Here is a 21,480-nt window from a genome sequence, read left to right as displayed (position 1 = left end):
CCCCAATCAGAGCTTTTCTGTTAAACGGATACGTACTCTACCCGGCTTTTTGCTTTATGCAATTTGGCAACCATTCACACACCCTCTTCTCTGCGGTGGCGCCGTGATCTGAAAACACCGACATATAGTACTGTACAAGTAAGCTGGAGTTCAGCAATCTCTGTTACTTTGAGGTATTCGGCTTAAATGAAAGTGTCATTCAGCAGTCTGTGTTCTGTCATGGATCTTGACTGTATTGTTTGCAAAAGTGGTTGCGGATTTTTGTCTTTTTGCCGTTGTTTTAAAAGAGAACCATTAATGCAATTTGGATTTATTGGAATTACTATTAGGAATTTGTCTGTTATAATATTTGAGAGTAGGTTTTTGTTACGCCAGTTTTCATAACGTAGACAGGGCGAGTGTATATCTGAAGCCTTTGGTATTTATTTAGCCTCTAATTGATGTCCTGTTATAAATCTGTACACTAACGATAGATGAGGTAAAATAAATCATGCATACGAGTCAATATTCTATTGATTTGTGCTTATTGGTGAAAGAGCAACTTCTGATGAAATGTAAGAATACATTTCCCAAATGACAACAATCATTGCAATTAAAATTAAGCAAAATAATATTTTTTTTCCCTCATCATTTTAATCATTATACAGTAAGACGAAAATGTGTAAGTTTCCACTGACTAAAATTGTCAGACATTTAGTCGACTAAAACTTGACTAAAACTAAAACAGGACAAGTTGACTAAATATGATAAAAACTAAAAGTTACATTTGACACAGGACTAAGACTAAGACTAAATGAAAAATAGCTGACAAAATTAACACTAGTTAGACACAACTACTATGCAGTACAGAAGCGGCTTTTCTGACAAGATGCGCGTTAAATATCGCATGCGATTTATCGTGCAGCCCTACTAAATACAAAATAACACATTTGTGAATGACAAGCATTTGATGCACGCGTGCAGTACTTGACTGAAGTTTTCAGAGAAACGCACCCATTGATCATGTTGAGCAATCCCTCCATCAGGTGGGCCAGGTAGGTCACCTGAGCGTTCTCATCAGGGAAGATGGGGCCATGCATGGAGGCCAGCTGGGCCAGGCACTGAAGGGAATCCTGAGCCATGTCTGAGTCCTCTCTGATTTTCCTGTGCACCTACAAGACAGAGACAAAATCACGTCATTTCTGACTCAACTCATTAAACTGGCGTAAACCAATCCTATTTTCAAAAAGCATAATAAAAGGTGCAAGCCTGATACCAGACTTTCCTATGAACTCAAGAGTACATTTTAATGTCAAAATGCATACTTTCAATGACTAACCGACATCGCTGAAGACCACACAAAGATCAAGGTATCCTAAAACAGACTTAATGATCAACTCTCAAAACCGACATCAACGCAGCTCACCAACAGACTGAAATCCTTCTTCTCAGGAGAAATTATATCATATCATGAGTGCATGAGAGAGAAAAGAAGCAGTGGAAGTTCTAGAGACTGTAAATGTGACTGTAGGTATACTCTAGTGTTAAAACCAGACAGGCCCCCTCAAAGAGTCCAGGAGGAACTACAGACCGGCCCAAGGGCAGCTGACAAAACACACTGGCTGAAGAGCTCACACACAGTCTCCCTGAATCACAGAGAAAAGCCTCTCTCATTTACAAACAAAAACATACTTTCTCTGTCCTCCTCGTCTTTTTCTTCTGCTCTCTCTTATGCACAGATACGCGGGTCTGTCTTCGAATTCTCATCTCACGCAAGTCTCTGAAACCTTCTACTCAGTGGAATAATGAACGGAGGAAAATTGTGGAATACCCCTCACCTTCGCCAATGGCAAAACTACTGCATCTCGCCACGGATAAAAACACCTGGCTGCCACAACCCAAGCCAATCAATCAGATCGGCTTCTCAATTACCAATCCAGTCCGAGGCGTTCACGAGGACGAGCAGCGAAAAGAGAGCGCTACATGGCCGAAGAGACGGCTAAACGTTTCTGAGCGGACTGACTTGAGTCTCCAGCACATGTGGTTGTTTGGCACACTCCTTTGCTATTTTTCTTTCCTAAATCCCTGGAATCTTACTCTCGCTCGTCTGTTCGCCAGACGTTCTGGTGGAGATGCAGTGCGAAGAGGTGCACAGAGTTGGATGGAGCCCTCTGAACGATCTGGAAGACTGTGCACGAACCTAAAGTGGCATTTCCTCAACACATACCACCTCCTACAGATACACGGATGAACATCAGCCACTGGGCAAAGTGCTAACGCTAACACACCATAGCACAGCCCTGTCTGCTAGAGCGGTGTGAAATCATCTTCTGAGCTGAAGAAGAGAGGGAGGGAGAAAGAGAAAGAGAGAGAGGAGGGGTGTGAGGGGCAGATGAGAGAAAGAGAACTGGATAGCGAAAGAGAAGAAAGAAAAAGAGTACAAGGCCAATGCTCTGTGAGCAGCATGCTCTGTACAAACAGCTGCGCTGAAGAACATCCACGCCATCCGAGCTATGCCAATCGCCTTGAGTCTGACTATAGTTAGAGTCTGGCAGGGGGCGAGGGGGTGTCTAAATCAAAACAAGACAAGGTAGCTTTCCGAAATGAATGCGAGATAGAAAAGCGACAGGGAGACCTATAAATAGAGAAAAGACAAAGACATGTGTCTGTCCACGGGGAGGATTAGACCCTCTCCTGCTTTCTATTCTCACCGCTCACTGCTCCAGTTGCATTCAGTGTGTTCAGATCCTGTTACAAAATCAGAGGCCACAATCAATCACCTCACGACAGCGTTATGCTCAAAGTGCCATAACAAGCCCTGATTGTGTTTATACCATAAACAAACCACACACATGCTCTGAGTCAGAATCTGATCTTAGCTTCTAAAACTTTGCTTAGCGCTTAACACATGTGGGCCCAAAAGACGAAATTATAAAAGAAAGAATATATACTAAAAGAAATGTCTCTCAAGAAAAAAACTGACTTTTTAAAAAAAAATTGTGACACCTCATTCTCAAATAAACAAATAGATAAATTAAAATCTTATTCTCATCACTACAATACAAAACATATTGAAATGAAAAAAATACATTTTAAAAAATTAGTCTTTGTATGAAGCAATTTTTTTAAATAACAGTAATGAAAATATAATAACTATAATATTGCACCTCAAAATACAAAATTACAAAACAAAGAATATAAAATATATAAAGAAACAAAGAAAAACATATAATAAATACACAAAGAAATAGAAGATGTGTTCTGAATAGACCTCATTATCCAGAAAATAACTACATAAAATATCACTCTCATTGCTGCAATGCAGAAATGTATAATAGGTTATACTAAAATGAAAAATAAATATTAAAAATAATGTATGACCCAAATAAATAAATAAAAATCTGCAATGAGGATCACTACTAAAAAAAATCCAAAACAAGTTAAATACCTGGACACACTGTAATATGAATTTGTGGGGAAATGTGCTTGACTCTCATGAGAATAAATGTCACAATGCAAAATCTTAAGGGTCCTAAATTATAATCTGTTTTTGGTTTTAGATTTTTTTCTTTAGCTTTTTTTTTAAATTCAATTGTGAACCAGACATGTTTTTCTGAGTTTCACCCATTTTATGGATATATAAAAATGTGACTGTTTGTTACTAAACGGGGGAGTGTATGTGAAAACGGAGGGTGTAAGAACAAACCTAAACTAAAACCACAAACAAAAACACCCTTCAGTCGGTTTGGCTGGTAGGAAAATGTTAGCGCAGCCATGGCTTTATTAGGTGCAAAGAGAAGTTATGCTTCATTTTCTCTCTTCTGCATATTTCCAAACCTCTGAAAAGCAATCAAAGAGGCCGAGAGACTGCTTTAGATGGATGGCTTGCCCCCTCCTCAGACCACCCGAGGCTGTTAACAGGGGCTATGAATCCAGGGTTCAGAGTCTAATCCTGCAGTTCATCTCTAGTCACCTCTGACCCCGGCAGCGCGTGTCTGGACGCCCCCTCGTCTGTTCAGGGCACAGCTGAGAAGTGAGGAGCAACAGCTGACAAGCAAACATACACACATAGACACCGCTGACAGGCCGACACACGCACACTCACCCTCCCGTTCAATAACTCACCCTTACACACATAGATCCCCCTGGCATGGGCGTAGAAAAACAACAAGCGCACCACACACAGCTACAAGGAGACTCGTAAAGACACAGAGGGTGTGACAGCTGACCACTTTATACCTTAAGTTAAACATTCCCCCCACCCACTGGAAATACGACTAAATATCACATGGCTCAAATAACACCCCAAAAGACCGGTACAGAACTGCTGAACATCATGCTCTGCATCAAAGAGACTTCACTGAACTCTCAAACAATCCTAAATTAATGTTACACAATCTATCAGATTCATGGTCTAGACCGAGCGACAACCTCCCGCTCTCTCTCGTGAAGCCAACAAGGAAGTGACTTAAACTGTAATTCATCAACTGGCCGCTAGAGGCTGGCTGCAAAAGGGAGTCAATCCCATAGACTCCCCATGTTAAAATGCCCAACTTTACAGCAGAAAAAAACATGTTTACAGCCTGGTTCAAAAAGTGGTTTTGGTCTATATAGCTAATTTTGCCCTTCATGACAACTGTGAGGGGGGTGAATTTTTTTATAACTCATCCGTTTAAATTATATTAAGCCTTAAAGTTCTGCATAATTAAGGGCGTGGCCACTTGAGTGACAGGTGGATTGCCGCTGCTGTCACCACCGTCGAGCTAGGTGGGCGTGGTTTCAGCAGCCAGCTCCCGCCCCTTTGCCCATTTTCAATTATCCGGGAGTGACGCGCTGCCAAGATGGCGACGGCTGGCTCCGCCTACTTGTAGGCTTCAAACGCTCGTCGGAAGTCTACGGGTTACGTCACGGACACTACGTCCATGTTTTTATACAGTCTATGGTCTAGACACTGTGGTGCTCAGATGGGGGATAAACGTTTGAATCTGGCTCACAATTTTTCCAGGTCTCCATCTAGCCATCTTTGCCTGTTCTCTCAATCGCTTTTTTTTTTTGTCAAAAATAAATAAATAAATTGTCAAAAGCCAATATTTACACTAAAAGTTTGCGATCAGTAAGATTTTTACGTTTTTGAAAGAAGTTTCTTACGTTCACCAAGGCTGCATTTATGTGATACTATCGTGTACTATTTTTCATTCTTTTTAAATTAATTTATCATCAAACAGTAATATTGTGAAATATTATGAATTAAAATATTGAAAAAAAAAAATATTTTCATATTTTTAAAATGCAATTATGCATGCTTAATATTTTTGTAAAAACCATGACACTTTTTTCTGGTTTCTTTGATGTATAAAAAGTTCCGGGTGTGTGTTCACGGTGTGTGTGTGTTCACTACTGTGTGTGTGCACTTGGCAGGGTTAAATGCAGAGCACAAATTCCAGGTATGGGTCACCATACTTCATATTTATCTTATCTTAATTGCAAAAGATTTGAAATAATTTCGGTTTATTTTTATTTATTTATCGTTTTTGTGTGTTTAAATAGCAATATCTGGCAACACTGCATCGATGATTCGGCTATGCAGGTCCGGCTGGCCTAGAACATGGGCTGGTGTACGTTATGCAAATGTTGGGGGCGTAAACATTAATGATCCCGACTGTAACGTCACAGTCGGTGTTATGTAGGGATTCGCCTCTTTTTCAGTGGTCTTTTGCACACACAAGATTTACATAAGAAGGAGGAAACGATGGTGTTTGAGGCTTACGGTATGTCATTTCCATGTACAGAAATCTGGAGTGAACGAGGCTTGAGAGAGAGTTGTGAGTGAGGGCGCGGGCGCAGCCTCTGTGTTGCCAGATCCAGCTGTTATAAGCGTTTTTGGACTTGTCTTTTCCACTTATTTTGACACTTTAGAAAGTTAATAAAGTAGGATGTTGTAGTTTAGGGTCAGCAATATATTTATCTTATCTTAATTGCAAAAGATTTGAAATAATTTCGGTTTATTTTTATTTATTTATCGTTTTTGTGTGTTTAAATAGCAATATCTGGCAACACTGCATCGATGATTCGGCTATGCAGGTCCGGCTGGCCTAGAATATCAAAGTAGATCAAATAGGGATCTTAAGCTTTTTTCAGCCATCTGGGGCAGTCATGGCCTAATGGTTAGAGTCGGACTGTAACCCAAAGGTCGCAGGTTCGAGTCTTGGTACCGGCAGGTACCAATGTACAGCACTCTCTTCCACCTTCAATACCACAATTGAGGTGAGACCGTTGAACAAAGAACCGAACCCCCAACTGCTCCCCGGGAGCTGCAGCAAAAAAATGGCTGCCCACTCCTCCGGGTGTGTGTTCACGGTGTGTGTGTGTGTGTGTGCGTTCACTACTGTATGTGTACACTTGGATGGGTTAAATGCAGATCACAAATTCAGAGTATGGGACACCATATTTAGCTACACGTCACTTTAAAACTGAACATTAACATCAAAATGAAACTATGGATAATTATGGTATATAATAATGCTCATGATAGATTTGCTTCTCAGGACAACTCTGACAGCACTGAATCTGTACTAATGCATATCTTATACAATTATTTATTACCTTGTTACCAAACATTTTTCCTTGTAATGTTGTCATTATTGCCGTGAGCAACTCAGACAGACTTCACAGTTGGAAACTGGTTTGCTCTGGGACAGTTGTGTCACCCACAGATCCCGTTTCAGATGAAAAGCGCAAGTTCATGTGTATACAGGAGTGCTGAAAAGCATCATATAGTATATCATATACCCTATCGTTCAAAAGTTTTGGGTCAGCAAGGATTTTTTTTTTTTAAAGAAATTAATACTTTTATTCAAGGATGCATTAAATTGATTAAAAGTGACAGTAGAGGCATTTATGATACAAAATATTTATTTTTCAAATAAATACAGTTCTTCTGAACTTTCTATTCCTCAAATCTTTAAAAATAAAAAAACATTTATTATATGTAATAATAACAATAATGTAACAATATTTCAAAATAATACTGTTTTTACAGTATTTCTGGTGAGCACAAGAGACTTTTCAAAAACTTAAAAAAAAAATCTTACTGACCCCAAAGTATTTTTATAAATGTATTCTTATATAACACCTATATACACTAAATAAATGTGATTTTTTTTTTCATCACACAGGCCAGACTCCTCCATCTTTGACCACTGCTTCTAAGGCAACAAATGATAATCAGAGTTTACCCACTGCAACAAAACTGCAGCTCACCTCTTCTAAACGTGCCTTATAGATGTTTCTATATCTGCTAAATATTTATAACTTAATGTCTGATGCAGTGTCATTTGGTCAAAACATCAGTGGTTGGAGACAATTATTTAGAAGAAGAAAAGCAGGAAGAAAGAACATGAGAGGAATAAACAGACGAGGGGAAGCAGGGACGCAGGTATTGAATGTGCAATGGCATGATAAGAAAAGAGGAAAAAGGATTAAAGAAAAGAGCCGTTTCCAAGCAGGAGGTTGAGAAAAAACCTCAGATAGAATAAATGTACAAGTTGGTACTCACAGTGAAGAAAAGGTCCATGACTCTGTGGTCTAGAAGAGTTTCCCTCCAGGACTCGGTTGGCTTGAGCATGACATTCTGAGTCGCTTCGAACATGGCAATGTAGTGCCTCCCCAGTGACACCTCAGTTAAGGGCAATAGCAGAAGCAGAAAGGATAAGGAAAGATGTTTCTAACCCTCTGTCACTTCTCTCTGGCCGTTCTGTTTTGGACTAAGAAGAGTGTGGAAAATTGCTGCAGTGAATTCCCAGCGTCTGTTTTCTGCAGCTCCTTCTCTATCACTCTTCTTCAGCAGCGCCGTTAGTACTGTTCAATTGCGCTGTCCCCTCCCACTAAATGTTTACCTCAAAATCTCCCCCTTTCCATATGTAGCCCACTGGGAAAAGAGATGGAGGGGAAAAAAAGTAACAACAAAGAGCAAGAGGCAGGGAGGGAGAGAGAGAGAGAGAGAGAGAAAAGGCTCCCACAGGAATGTCTGATCAAAGCCAGCTACCGGCAAAGGCCATGCATTCCTCTGAGCCGGACCCACAGTCACTCCCAGCAGACAAATGCAAGCACTCTCTCATTCACACACACACGCACACACCAACATTACAGTATCTGCTCACGTCCACCATATACAGCCACATATGTCAAAGCAAATTATGTGTGACTCACCTACGCATTCACTAAGCTGAAACCGGGAAGTGCCAGGTGCCAAACTAGAATAAGTGTGCTGGAGTGTTATAACTCCTCTGTCTGTGTCCGTCCTGTTCAGACCTGACTTTACAGCCTCTTAAAAATAGCAAGGGGCCGGCAGAACTTTGAGTGACCCGTGCTGAGGAAAGAACGGGCCTCGAGGGAGAGCGGCTGGAGCTTGTGTGCTGACCACCAGCGGGCTGATAGTAGCCTGCCACGTGAGCGCAGCAGGAGAGGCTGACTGACGGATGGACGGGGAGCAGGGGATAAACCAGCCGGCAACTTAATGTCACTTGGAGCCACTGCTGGAAAAGTGTGTGAGCGTATGAAAAACTGGGAGGGTGACTAAAGATATGACCTACTGAAACCAAACCCGGGCTTACTCACAAACGCACATGACTCGTTTTCCACCAGCCCTCGTCCCAGCTGCTGAAGACACGAAACACATGACGGACTCAGAAATCGAATAGTCGGTCTCAAGTAAGTGCTGTAAGGTTGGGCTGATGTAGGGTTGTGTTGACCTGATGAGTCTCTCAGGGGTGTTCACAACGGACATGTTATCATGTTCAGCTAGACTGAGCTCAATGGAATAGCACAGAAGCAGTCTCGAGATGTGTTTTGAACTTGAACTATTATAAAGTTGACACATGGACAGAAACACTCATGGTATGAGATGCCATGAGTGAAAAAAAGAGAGAAAAAAAGAAAATCAGTGCGAGACGTGACGCAGCTACCAAAGACGCCATTTTGCACATGTGTAACCGCAACATTTGTTTATATATATTAAAAAATGCACACTGCAAAGGCTTGCAATAAGGTAATTGAGTTAATTGACGTGCTTATCTTATATGTTTGTTGACAATCCACTATTGTTCAAAAGTTTAGGGTCAGTAAGGTTGTTTAATCTTATGCTCTCATATGCTCACCAAGGTTGCGTTTATTTTAGAAAAAAACAGCAATAACAGTAACATTCTGAAATATTACAATTTAAAGTAATGGTCTTGTATTTTAATATATCTCAAAATCCCTGTGATGGCAAATCTGAATTTTCAGTGTCACATGATCCTTCAGAAATCATTTTAAAATGCTGATTTGGTGCTCAAGAAACATTTCTTATAAAGCTTGAAAACAGTTGTGCTGCTATATATATATATATTTTTTTTTTTTGTGGAAATTGTGATTTAACAGAACTGTTTTAAACGAACAGCATTTATTTGAAACAAATCTTCTGTAACATAATAAAAGTATTAATTTATTTAAAAATAAAATCCCCAACTTTTGAACAGTAGTGCATCTATAACCAGCCAATTTGAAGTCTGACAGTAAAAACTCCTGGAAAAAGAGGTGGGGTTCAGACTGTCCTTAACATTTACAATCATTTATACTAACATTAACATACAGTTCCTTTGCTTTCATACGCACACCCAGAATAGTCACATAAAACCACATACATGGTCTTTCAGATGGAACGATTTAACATTTATCTGTGCTGTATTTGAGGTGTGTCGCATGTGAGAGAAAGCAGAAGAAGCCATGATGAAGACAAAGTCTGACATGATGGCTTTAGGAAACAGACTCATGCTGTGACTGAGGCAGAGAGAGAGAGAATGGAGGGTCACATGAGTTCAAGGGGTGAATACAGAGTCATACACACTGGTAGACATTATAGAAGGCGTTGTTTATATGGAAATGTGATACTCCGAGAGAAGTCAGTAGTTGCTAAAGTTTTAAAGTATTTAATAGGATAACAGGGGTGTGAATGTTTGAGTTGTCAGAGAATCAATTCCATTAACAAACTATTGATTTCAAATTAGTTTTGTTATACTGAACAGGGATTTGATTCAGTAACCTTTTCAAATGAATTCAATCTAATCAGTGTTTCCCATTAATTACCTAGAACTGTGGTGGCCCACCAGTTTAATCTGTCCCTTCACATAATGAACAGAAAATATTTTTACAATATTTTACATATTACTAGGCACCTGTCAAACTGATATTGCGATTATCAAATCACAAAAAGGCTGCAAATGAATTAAATTAGTATAAAATCGCTGCTCAGTGTTCATTTACATGCATACAGCTCAAGGTCTAGTTTTCAGCATCACAGAGTGTCTCGGTTCACAGTAAATGCTGCGAATTGAACTTATTACAGCATTTCAATGAATTTGTAATGAGAAGCATTAAAACTACTACAATAGTTACAGAAACTTAAAGGTCTTCTTGCCATTTTCTGCCAAATCTTGCAAGTGTAATGAAGACGATGTAATTTTACTAATGTACAGCAAAATAATTAATGTATTTATTATGAAATATCACTTTATTTTACACTGTATTTGTATTACAACAGCAATATATTTCTCTACTGATAATAATAATAATATAGTAATATAAAATTACTACTACCACCATTTTATTCAAATTGTTTGGCTTCCTAAAAATCACCAGCGTGAAGTCTCAAAAGATTAGTAACACCGTCTCTAGAAAGTTATATAAACTTACTACTCAGATTTTTGGATTTCCCCTAAGAGCACATACAGTATGTAAGTGAAGACAACGAAAAGCAATATCAACTAAAAGGCATAATTTAAGCATAATTGTACCACAACAAAACAAAGTTTCCAGTTACCTCACAAGGAAAACATTTTTTTTTTTTAGAGGTGGCCACTGCAACAAGCTAATTCAGAGGCATAATTCAGTTGGAACTGGTCTGAATCTGCAAGATGCTCCTTCCTTAACCCAAAATCACTGAATGCATAGATATTTGCAGCTCAGTATAGATTGATGATACCCTGCTTGATATATTTGCAGGGCCGATTAATCAAAAGTGGACACTAAAGTGTAAGAAGTAAATGGAGTATTGTGAAGTAGTAGATGAATGTGAGCTGAAGACATTGTGTGTTTAGTTTAGGACTGCAGACTGAATCAATCAGGAGGCATTCAGTGAACATAATGATTATGAGAGTGCTGAGAGCTGCCCGGTGCCAGAGAACAGACATGAGATCCGAGTCTATTAGGAAGCCTGAGTGTCACATCCTCCCTCTTAAGATTCCCCTCACACCCCAGGAATGCCCTCCTCCCCGTTGTCAAGCCAGGCACAGCGGTCTTACAAAGCTCTGCTCCACTTGTGCATGTCTGTTAGAAATGCACGGTGGCACACAGCCGTCTGTCATCTCGCTCTACCATTCAGAACACCTGACCGGCTCAAAGCCTGGCCACAACCCGCCCCAGCGTTTCTCAGGCCAAGAACAGACATGCAGTCCTGCAGACATTGAGGGGAATCACATGTTTAGGATTCACACAAATGACATGTACATGCGTCAAGTGGGAGTGTGTCACAGACAGATGACACGCATGCCATGGCCTTGACTTCTGAGAGATGGCGGCACTTTGAGGAAAGAGTCTAAGCGGCTGTCAGGAACACACACACACACGTCATGTTGGCAGTTACAGTACATCATATAATTATTTAAAATATATTACAAAAATGTAATATATAATATTTTATATACACTGCTGTTCAAAAGTTTGGAGTATTAAATGAATCAAAAAATAACAGTTATAATGTTAAAAGATTTCTATGCCAAATAAATGCTGTTCTTTTTTCTTTTTTTACTTTTTATCAAACTTTATAAAAAAAAATTGTATCACAACACACTAAGATGCAGTAATGTAAATGTTTCTACAGTAAAATAGAAAAATACACTAAAATAGAAAACCGTTATTTTAAATTGTAATATTTAATATTATTAATGCTTAATGCATATTTGATCAAATAAATGCATAAATGATGCCTTGGTGAGCATAAGATACTTTCTAAAGTAAAAAAAAAACTAACTCTTACCGCATCTTAGTATGTATATACATATATATACATATATTTCTTTTGAAAGTATTTTATAACTTTCTAGTGACAGTGTTACCAATATATATATATATATATATATAGTGCCGTGAAAAGGTTTTAGCCCCCTTCCTGTTTTTTTAATTTTTTGCATATTTGTCACACTTAAAAGATTCAGATCATCAAACCAATTTTAATATTACGCAAAGATAATGCAAGTAAATACAAAATGCAGTTTTTAAATGATAATTTCATTTATTAAGGGAAAAAAGCTGTCCAAACCTACCTGGCCCTACGTGAAAAATTATTTGCCCCTCCTCTTAAATCATGAAAGAACTGTGATTAACCACATCATTTTAGAAAGCTGAGTTAAATTTCACTAGCCACACGCAGACCTGATTACTGCCAGACCTGTTGAATCAAGAAATCACTTAAATAGAACCTGTCTGACAAAGTGAAGCATGCTTAAAGAACAACACATCATGCCGCGATCTAAAGAAATTCAAGAACAGATGAGAAACAAAATAGTTGACATGTATCAGCCTGGAAAGGGTTATGAAGCCATTTCTAAGGCTTTGGGACTCCAGCGAACCACGGTCAGAGCCATTATCCACAAATGGAGAAAACTTGGAACAGTGGCGAACCTTCCCAGGAGTGGCCGGCCTACCAAAATTACTCCAAGAGCGCAACGACAACTCATCCAGGAGGTCATAAAAGAACCCAGAACAACATCTAAAGAACTGCAGGCCTCACTTGCCTCATATATATACACACATACAGGGTGTCTACAGATATGAACAAGTTAAATTTAACACGGTTTAAGACCTTTTTAATACCACCTTATGAAAATTTAAGACCAAACATGTGACGGAAATACACATTATATTACATACGTATATGTAATATTTAATGTGTTTAATGTAAAATAAAAATAAATATCATCGCTGTCAAAAATGCTATTTATTATTACGATATACAGTGAACTTTTCATACCAGCAGACAATATCCCATACAAAACATCCCCACAAAAGCACCGCATCACCAAGATTTTTGGTGGTGTAAATTATTTATTCTGAAGCAATATTTTCATCAGTGTTCTATCAGCTTTTACATACTTAAATCTGCATGTTTTTAATATTTACCCCAGGATGTTATTTACCTTTAAAAAAGGCCAATATTTTTTAACCTTATTAAGGGTATGCATCATCTTTCATGTCAAATTCTTACAATTGATCAAGAAATTCAATATACACAACAGGGCTGTTACCAATCAAATTAAATAATTTACACAGCATAATTACAACTGCAGTAAATAATGTTATGAGATTAATGATTTTAATCAAATTGAGTCACTCATTCCTTCAAAACGCCGAATCATTCAGTAACAAAAATGCCTTGTGATGCTCGGAGAATGTGCAATTACTTCTGTTCTGATCTTTGTTTGGAACTATTTTCATTTGTGAAATAGAAAAAAAATGTATGTAACTACTTGTTTGTTGAACTAAAATCAATGTAACATTTGCAATCGTGAAAATACTCCGCAAAATAGCTCCCATGTCATGATGTGTTACTTAACTACACCATGTTATAAATAAACTAAACATTTTGAATTTTCACCTCTGTATGTTTGTTCTGTGAGTTTATGTGCCGTTACGCTCATTTGATTTGATTTCTTCATGAAAGTCTCTCTCAGAGACAGGCAGCACGAGCCTCAACAGCACGACATTGATATCAGAAATACACTATCCATCATCAATCGCTGTTTAAGCTGAATGTAATAAAATCAGAAGAATCATTCTCGAGTGTCGATGCGTCACTAGTTATTTTTTGGTCACTTAATCAGGCTATTTGTCCGGTCGGGCAAGTAAAATTCTCGAGTCATTTTTCAGTAAGTTGCATTAACCCATTTAAAGCAGCTAGGAGGCTTCTCAGCCAGCGGGTGCTCGAATGGAAGCCCCAAAATTTGAATAAAATAGTAGTAGTAATTGCATATTATTATTATTATCAGAAATATATTACTATTGTATCTTACACATACATACATTATATATATATTAGAGTGCTGTGAATGCAAGTCTTGTATAGATACACATTAAAGAACAGATTAACTGACAACTCATTCATGCAACTTATCAAATAGTCAATTTTAGAAATGAACACTAATAAACTCACTCTGTCCTCTCTGTGTCCTTCACAAATGTGTTCTTGGTATCAAAGAACTACCTCCCTCCAGCGCCCAGTGGGCGATTAATATGACTTGGAACTATGCAAACACATCAATGCACAAATGGCCGGCCGACATTCCAGCCCAGCACTCAATGAGCTGTGTGTTTAAAGGCACACTTATTGAGCACAATAAGAGCTTGGCACAGGCCTCCTTTGTAAGTGATATGTGACCCTGGTTGGCACAGACGCCAGCTCAGATCTCTTTAAAGAGACACAGAGACACAAAGTCAGCCTGAGTGGGATTAACGCCTCACAGAGCTAAAACACACACAGACGCACGCGCACCATCAATGACAGCTCATGATTTAGGACTAACACCAGCACATGCGAGTAGTTAAAAAAAAAAAAGACACATGCCAAGGCACAAGCAAAACTACGGAGAGAAAAGATCCTTAAAACCTTTAGAAATGTATCTCAGTATATTAAAATGAATTAAAGTGTGGGTGGGGCAAACTTTCTTATTCATCTAGATGCAAATCGATCATGAATACAAATGCCAGAGAGGTTCAAATTTTGTGGCTTCAAGCAGGTGAAAGCATGCTCTAAAAAAGTTACCCGCAAGGTCAAGGTTCTTTTTAGCAAGCAACAAGAAACGGGCCTGGATCTGGTTCTGTGTTCGCGATTATTTTGCTATGAAGGTTAAGAATGATTATCACATTATAGCTTGTCTATTATTAATCCAAAAATAAGTCACAGATAATTTTCTTTCTTAACCTTGTACCTCTAAAACATTTGTGGCTGCAGTCCAGGTCTAGTGCTCCCTAGTGCTCACAGGAATTCCAGCCTGCATCACCTCTCTACATGAAAGGATATGATTGGGTGGAAGAAAGTTCCAGCTGAGCACTTGATTGGCCAGTGCAAGGTAGCGCTGGAAAACACAGGACATCTGAGCATTGAGGTTCTCCCTCCGACTGAACTCCTGCAGGACCTCCACAGTGAGCATGAAGATCTGCCTGAGATCGTCCTCCTGCAACACACAAACATACTCGTCATAAAAGGCACAAGCAGTCAAATTAACGCTGGGTGTTGGCATTCATTTCCAGATTAAATTCCACAAGATTCAAATCAATTCCAATTAAATTTATTAGAAAATATTTCATTTATAAATGTCAATTTGTTATAATGTATATTTTATTGACATTATAGTTATAATGTCAGGTTTGTTTCAATTATTACATCATCCTGCATATATGCATTGTGATTACAACATTACAACGTTTCAGATCATGGTTGTTATAGTTTTTATTAACTAAATCTAAACCATAAAAAAAAATACATAAACATTTTATTTCAGATAGCTGCCAAGGCAACATACTAAAATAACTAAAACTAAATTAACTTAAACTAACAAATAAAAATTCATAAAAACTATACTGGCATAAAAAAAAAGACCAAATAAAAACTAAAAACTAAAATTAAAACAAATCTACAAATAAAATCTAATTCAAAATATTAACAAAAACTATATAGGATCATCAATGAAACATTCATATCACAAGAATATTTCAAAAAGTCTTTGGCTATAACAGGTTAACATACAAATATAAACACCCAGCACAGGGACAATACACCTGTTAACAAAGGACACACTCAGAATGATTGGGACGGAAGGACAGACCTGAAAGAGGCGTTTGCAGCTTCCGTGAAACTCCATACTGAGGCCAATGTTACTGGTCTTATTGGAGCTGGAGAACTCACTCAACAGAGCTGTCAGGATGGAGCAAGCCAGTGTTTGCTAGCAGGACAGATACAGGCATGCACAGCGATGAACATTACTTTCCATCAAGGCAAAATAGGTTAAATATCTCAGGAAACATATGGAACACACTTATTCAGCCATTTAAATTACCTATTATAATTCAATACTGGTACAAAATACATGAAATAAGGACAGAAGTTTTCCAAAGGCTTCGTTTTTGCTGTATAAAGTATTATTACAGCTAGGCATTTGATTGCCCACACATTAAATCTTTAACCTTAAATTGAACAAATTCAAAACCTAAAACTGGAGCGCCCTCTGCAGGACACAGTGTGTACTCTTTTTTTCCATAGGGCTCGGTTAACAATTTTGTTTAGGAACACTCATGGTCAAATTATTTTTAGGGGAATGGTCAAATGCAGGGACACACTGGCACTTTTGTTTTGTTTTTAACAGACACCTCAAAATGTCACAATACAACACATATTAGGGCCCCCACATGTTCTGACCAACAGATTTTCATAATTTTCCCACATCTTCTTTGAGATTACTGATAAGGATTATATTAGTATTTAATAATTTCTTTTATTTTTTTATTTCCATATTAACCACAATCATGGGAAAAAATTACAATAGACAATTAGGGTAAGTGTACCCATTAAGCCCACCAAAATCTAAGTTGAGGCGTTTTTCATAGATATTGACCAGATTCATAGGAAAAAATCATTTGTTAAAATGAAAAATGTATCTCTCATTTGAAAATGTACTAATTCGTTGATGCACACTTTAGAATATAAAATTAAGATATTTAACGAATAATGTCAAAAGTCTGGCATGGCCTTAATTCGTACTTTGCAACATTTAAGCCCCCATGCGTTCCAAATAAGCCCACAACTTGATTTATTCACAAAATATAAAAATGTATTGATTTTAATGAAGTAAAACATCAATATATTTATTCAGTGACAGGGAAGTATTTAAAAAAAATCATTTTACTAATGTTTGCTAGCGCTCATCACCTGTACCAATAACATTCAACATGAAAAACAGAGCATGCAAAGCAGAACACTTCATGACTTGTAAAGATTGCAAAAAGACACATTAGTCAAGCCACTTTTAGATAACCTCACAGCCTCACATTGTTCCTTCTTTCATTTTACACTTAGCCTATATAACAATCTAGCTTCTTGTTTACAGTCTACCTGAAGACATTCTGAAATCTCGCTCTCTCCTGCTTAACTGAGGAAGGTCTTCGTGTTGGGCGATATGGTCATTATTCAAATCGTCATATCGCCAATCCGTGAGATCGCCGATAGACGATATTATCGTGCATGGGTGGGTGGGGGCAAGAGAGAGACTCCCTGTACTTGTCATAGGCCATTTCATAACTATTTGGTGTTTTAAACCGAGAGAGAGAGGGAGCCTGTGGAAGCACCACGAATCTAAATAATATACTTTCAAACATACTGATAAACTAACATGTTAAATACAAAAATATTTAAAACAGCTAGTTCATATATATTTGGATACAACAGTCATACATTGCTATTAGGGCCGCGCGTCCTGTGACAAGTTTGTCGCATCAGAGCACTGAAGTTATCAGTCTGGTCTGCAAAATCAGTCAACGGTGAAAGTAGATTTATTTTAAAGACCAACAGTTTAACACTAAATATTGGACATAAACGAACACGTTAAATACAAAGTATTTAAAACATGTATTTGGAGTAAATTTAAATTAAACAGATACATCAGTTATACAGCGCTCCGGACCGCGCGCCCCATGATGAGCCCGATGCACCACCACAGAAACAAGGATGAGATGCGTTCTAACATAACTGTGGCATTAAACTCAGTTAGCGAGGGCTCAGTTAAAATATTGCACATATATAGGCCGTTCAGATTTGTTAAAGTGCAACGAAATACCTTATATCAGCAGATGATGTGTGTCTGTGTTTGTGGTTGGAGACTCCTTCACCGGCTACAGGCTCATTTGCGCGCGTGCGTGTGTGTGTGTGTGTGTGAAATACAGTGCTGAATGAAAAAGCGGGGCAATTTGATAAGTATATAGGCCGTTCAGATTACTTGTTAAAGTGCAACGAAATACCTTATATCAGCAGATGATGTGTGTCTGTGTTTGTGGTTGGAGACTCCTTCACCGGCTACAGGCTCATTTGCGCGCGTGCGTGTGTGTGTGTGTGTGTGTGAAATACAGTGCTGAATGAAAAAGCGGGGCAATTTGATAATAGCCGAATTATAATGGGCCGCCTAATAACAATAATAATTGCTATTATTATTAATACATTAATAGGAGAATGAGCCTAATATCGTCTTGACTATCGACAAAGACATCTGCTATCGTCGATATCTCTGACTATCGTCGATAAATGATACTATCGTCTATCGGCACAACCCTAGAAGGTCTCCCGTCCCTGATGAGCTACAAACCCTGATCTTGGCCTTCACTCACTCCCTCAAAGACATTCTGTCCACTTCAATCTGTTTTGCTAGCATAGACAAGTTTCTTTTACTGTGCCCTCATGGTAAAGGCGACAAGTTTTGGACAGGAGCTGTAATTTTTCTCTTTTTTTGTTGTTGTCATTTTCTCGCTGAAAACAAACGATGCACATTCAGCCTTCGCTGAATTATAGTTTGAAAGCACCGCAAACTCTCAGCTTTGGTCCATGTGATACACAAGTCTTACCACTGTGGGATTACCGCTGCTGATGAGTTGGCTGACCTCATGGAAGATGCTCTTACAGTTGATGGATTTGTCAAGAGAGCCTCTCTTCACTATTACTGCTACTGCTAACAGGATCTGCTCTCGAACATACTTTTGCAGACTGCAGGGAAAAGAGAAATTTATACAATTCAAAGATCAGGTAAGAGATGCACACTTTTACGGCGCCAAGCTAAATACAGACCAAAACAGAAAAGTTTTGCAGAATTACAACCACATGCTGTCACATGTTTTATTGTTCATACACACACTTACTTGGGTCTCTGTAAGACGTAGGTGAGGAGGAATGTTCTGAGGGACTCGATGCTGCTCTTTTCCAGAAGGATCCATTCTCTAACCACAGCCTCCATGATGGCTGTGGCTGCCTGGAACAACACATAGTCCACTTTACTAGTCTCTATGAAAGAGAAAGACAACATTCATTTGTTATTCTTCTTTTCTAAATTATTATTGTTCTTACAACATTATTTTACACTCTAAACAAAGTTTAATATGTTCTTAAAATTCACATCAGAGTTTTATGAGTTTAGGCATTAAAAATGCATTAAGGCTCCGATATAATTCAAGCAAAACTGAAGAACAAAACGGTGTGGTCCTTTATTTATTTATTTTTTTTACAAAATCAGGCCAAAACAAAGTTAATTTTCCAAAAAAGTTAACACTGTGGCAACACTGACTAAAGCTGCTTGCTTTACAGTAATCGACTGTATAAACTGCAATATAAATAAATGTGACATCACTTGAATAGAGTGCCGGATAGCAGATCTGGTGCAAACATATCATGTGATCAGATGATTTCTTAACTGCTGTTTTCTGAAAACGAATAAATTAGCGATTTACAGTTGATAAATTAAACTTCAGCAGACATACCAATTTGAAATGTTTAGTCTGTGCTTCTGAGAAAGACTGGCAAGTCACTGGTGACCTGTAAGATGTTTAGATATGATGAAGAAATTTTTTTTGGAAAGAACTAAGACTCAGCAAAAGGCTCAGCACAGTGGAGTCAGTACTAGTCAAAGTGTCTGTGAGATCCGAGTGCTGAGACTCACCGAGGATGTGTTTGCAGATGGCAAAGGGGGATTTTGACTTCCTGAAGGAGAGGAATATGTGCTCTGCATGCTGCCTCTGTTCTGTGCTTACCATGGACGGCGGTGCCTGTGAACACATTCATGGGAGGGGTTTAACATTTGGGTCTTTGAAAACGTTGCACTGGTCAACAATAAATATCACATATGCAGACCAAAACAAGCAAACCAAACACGAGTTTGTATTTATTTAAACCAATCTTTATTACAATACATTACCTTTTAAAAATGTCAGTAGGATTCAGTAGGATTTTTGCAAGAAGTCTCTTATGCTCATCAAGGCTGCATTTATTTGATTAAAAATACAGTAAAAACATAATATTGTGAAATATTATTACAATTAAAAATAATAAACTTCTGTGATGGCAAAGCCATTACTCAAGTCTTCAGACAGAAATCATTCTAATATGTTGATTTGGTGTTCAAGAAACATTTATTATTATCAATGGCTTTTCAGGATTCTTTGATGAACAGCTTATCTGTTTATCTTTTGTAACATTATAAATGTCTTTGATCAATTGAATGCATCCTTGCTGAATAAAGTATTCGTTTAAAAAAAAAATCTTACTGACTCCAAACTTTTGAAAGGTAGGGTTTATTATATATTTTAGTGATTCCATAATTCTGTAGTGTCCTTGAAGCTCAAACAAAGGAGAAATAAATGTCAAGGATTTCATTACATGCATAACAGGTCACTGATAAAACTGTAGTAAAAAAAAAAAAAAAAAAAAAACTCTAAAAGTTATGACAAATCAAGCAGCTTGTTCCCAGTGATGACCAATAAAGCAATTTCTGATGTATGTGTGCCACAACACACAGGTGAACACATGAACACACCCAGGCCTGTCTGCCCACTGAACGAGTCACACACTCGAGTCATAACATTAAACATCACATTCCATTCCTAATTACAGCACAGCATCATCCAACTCACAGTAACCAGACTAGAGAGAAGAGGGTATCATTTCACACACACACACACTTGGTTTACGGGGACTCTCCATAAGTGTAATGGTTTTTATACTGTACAAACTGTATTATCTATCGCCCTACACCAACCCTACACCTAAACCCCTTACAGAAAACTACTGGCAATTTTTGAATTTCATAAAACACCGTTTTGTATGTTTTTTAAGCCTTTTGTTTTACGGGGACACAGGAAGTGTCCTCATAAACCATGTTTACATTGTAGTACCCATGTCATTATACACATTTGTGTCCTCATAAACCATATATACCTGAAACATGAGAGAAAGATGAAATGCTAGAGAAGTAATTGAAAATCGGACAGAGTTAGAAGTCTGAAATAATTCATTAGAGAGTTCAGTTGGAGGTCATTAACACTAGAACCGCCACGGGGTAAATTTTACCCGTGGCTGTTTTTCAAATGTACATAACAGATTTAAAATAAAACAAAGTCTCCCAGTCATTGACTTTTACTAAAATAATGTAATTTACAAATCCAATGTTGTTAAAAATCATTTAGATAAAACCAGATCAAAAAACGGGGCGTTTATACCTATAAGCGCCAGCGGGTCAAATTTACCCACCTATATAATGCATGTAGGCTATTTTCGCGCTGTCAATTTCTTGCCGCTTATGTTTTAACATTGTACATTTCTAGGCAACGCCTTTCACTCATTGATTTAGCGGTTATCAGTTTCATAAATAAAGTCAAAATGAC

General features: G+C 38.0%; 1 protein-coding gene across 1 annotated transcript in view; it reads right to left on the bottom strand.

Annotated features, from left to right (window-relative positions):
- Positions 1 to 21,480, bottom strand: part of LOC107712270 (exportin-4-like) — a 40,342-nt gene that overhangs the window by 13,754 nt on the left and 5,108 nt on the right. Inside the window, exons 2-8 of the mRNA XM_016517456.1 lie at positions 19,761 to 19,866; positions 18,967 to 19,108; positions 18,676 to 18,814; positions 15,894 to 16,010; positions 15,089 to 15,242; positions 7,535 to 7,647; positions 994 to 1,151 (exon numbers count right to left, since the gene is read on the bottom strand). Of these exons, the coding sequence (XP_016372942.1) occupies positions 994 to 1,151; positions 7,535 to 7,647; positions 15,089 to 15,242; positions 15,894 to 16,010; positions 18,676 to 18,814; positions 18,967 to 19,108; positions 19,761 to 19,866 (929 nt within the window). The remainder of the gene's footprint in view (positions 1 to 993; positions 1,152 to 7,534; positions 7,648 to 15,088; positions 15,243 to 15,893; positions 16,011 to 18,675; positions 18,815 to 18,966; positions 19,109 to 19,760; positions 19,867 to 21,480) is intronic.

Source organism: Sinocyclocheilus rhinocerous, unplaced genomic scaffold (assembly GCF_001515625.1).
Source record: "Sinocyclocheilus rhinocerous isolate Xijiao unplaced genomic scaffold, SAMN03320098_v1.1 scaffold2583, whole genome shotgun sequence".
Classification (NCBI taxonomy): domain Eukaryota; kingdom Metazoa; phylum Chordata; class Actinopteri; order Cypriniformes; family Cyprinidae; genus Sinocyclocheilus; species Sinocyclocheilus rhinocerous.
The sequence above is the reverse complement of the archived record's forward strand: the minus strand, read 5'-3'. Positions and strand labels throughout refer to the sequence as shown.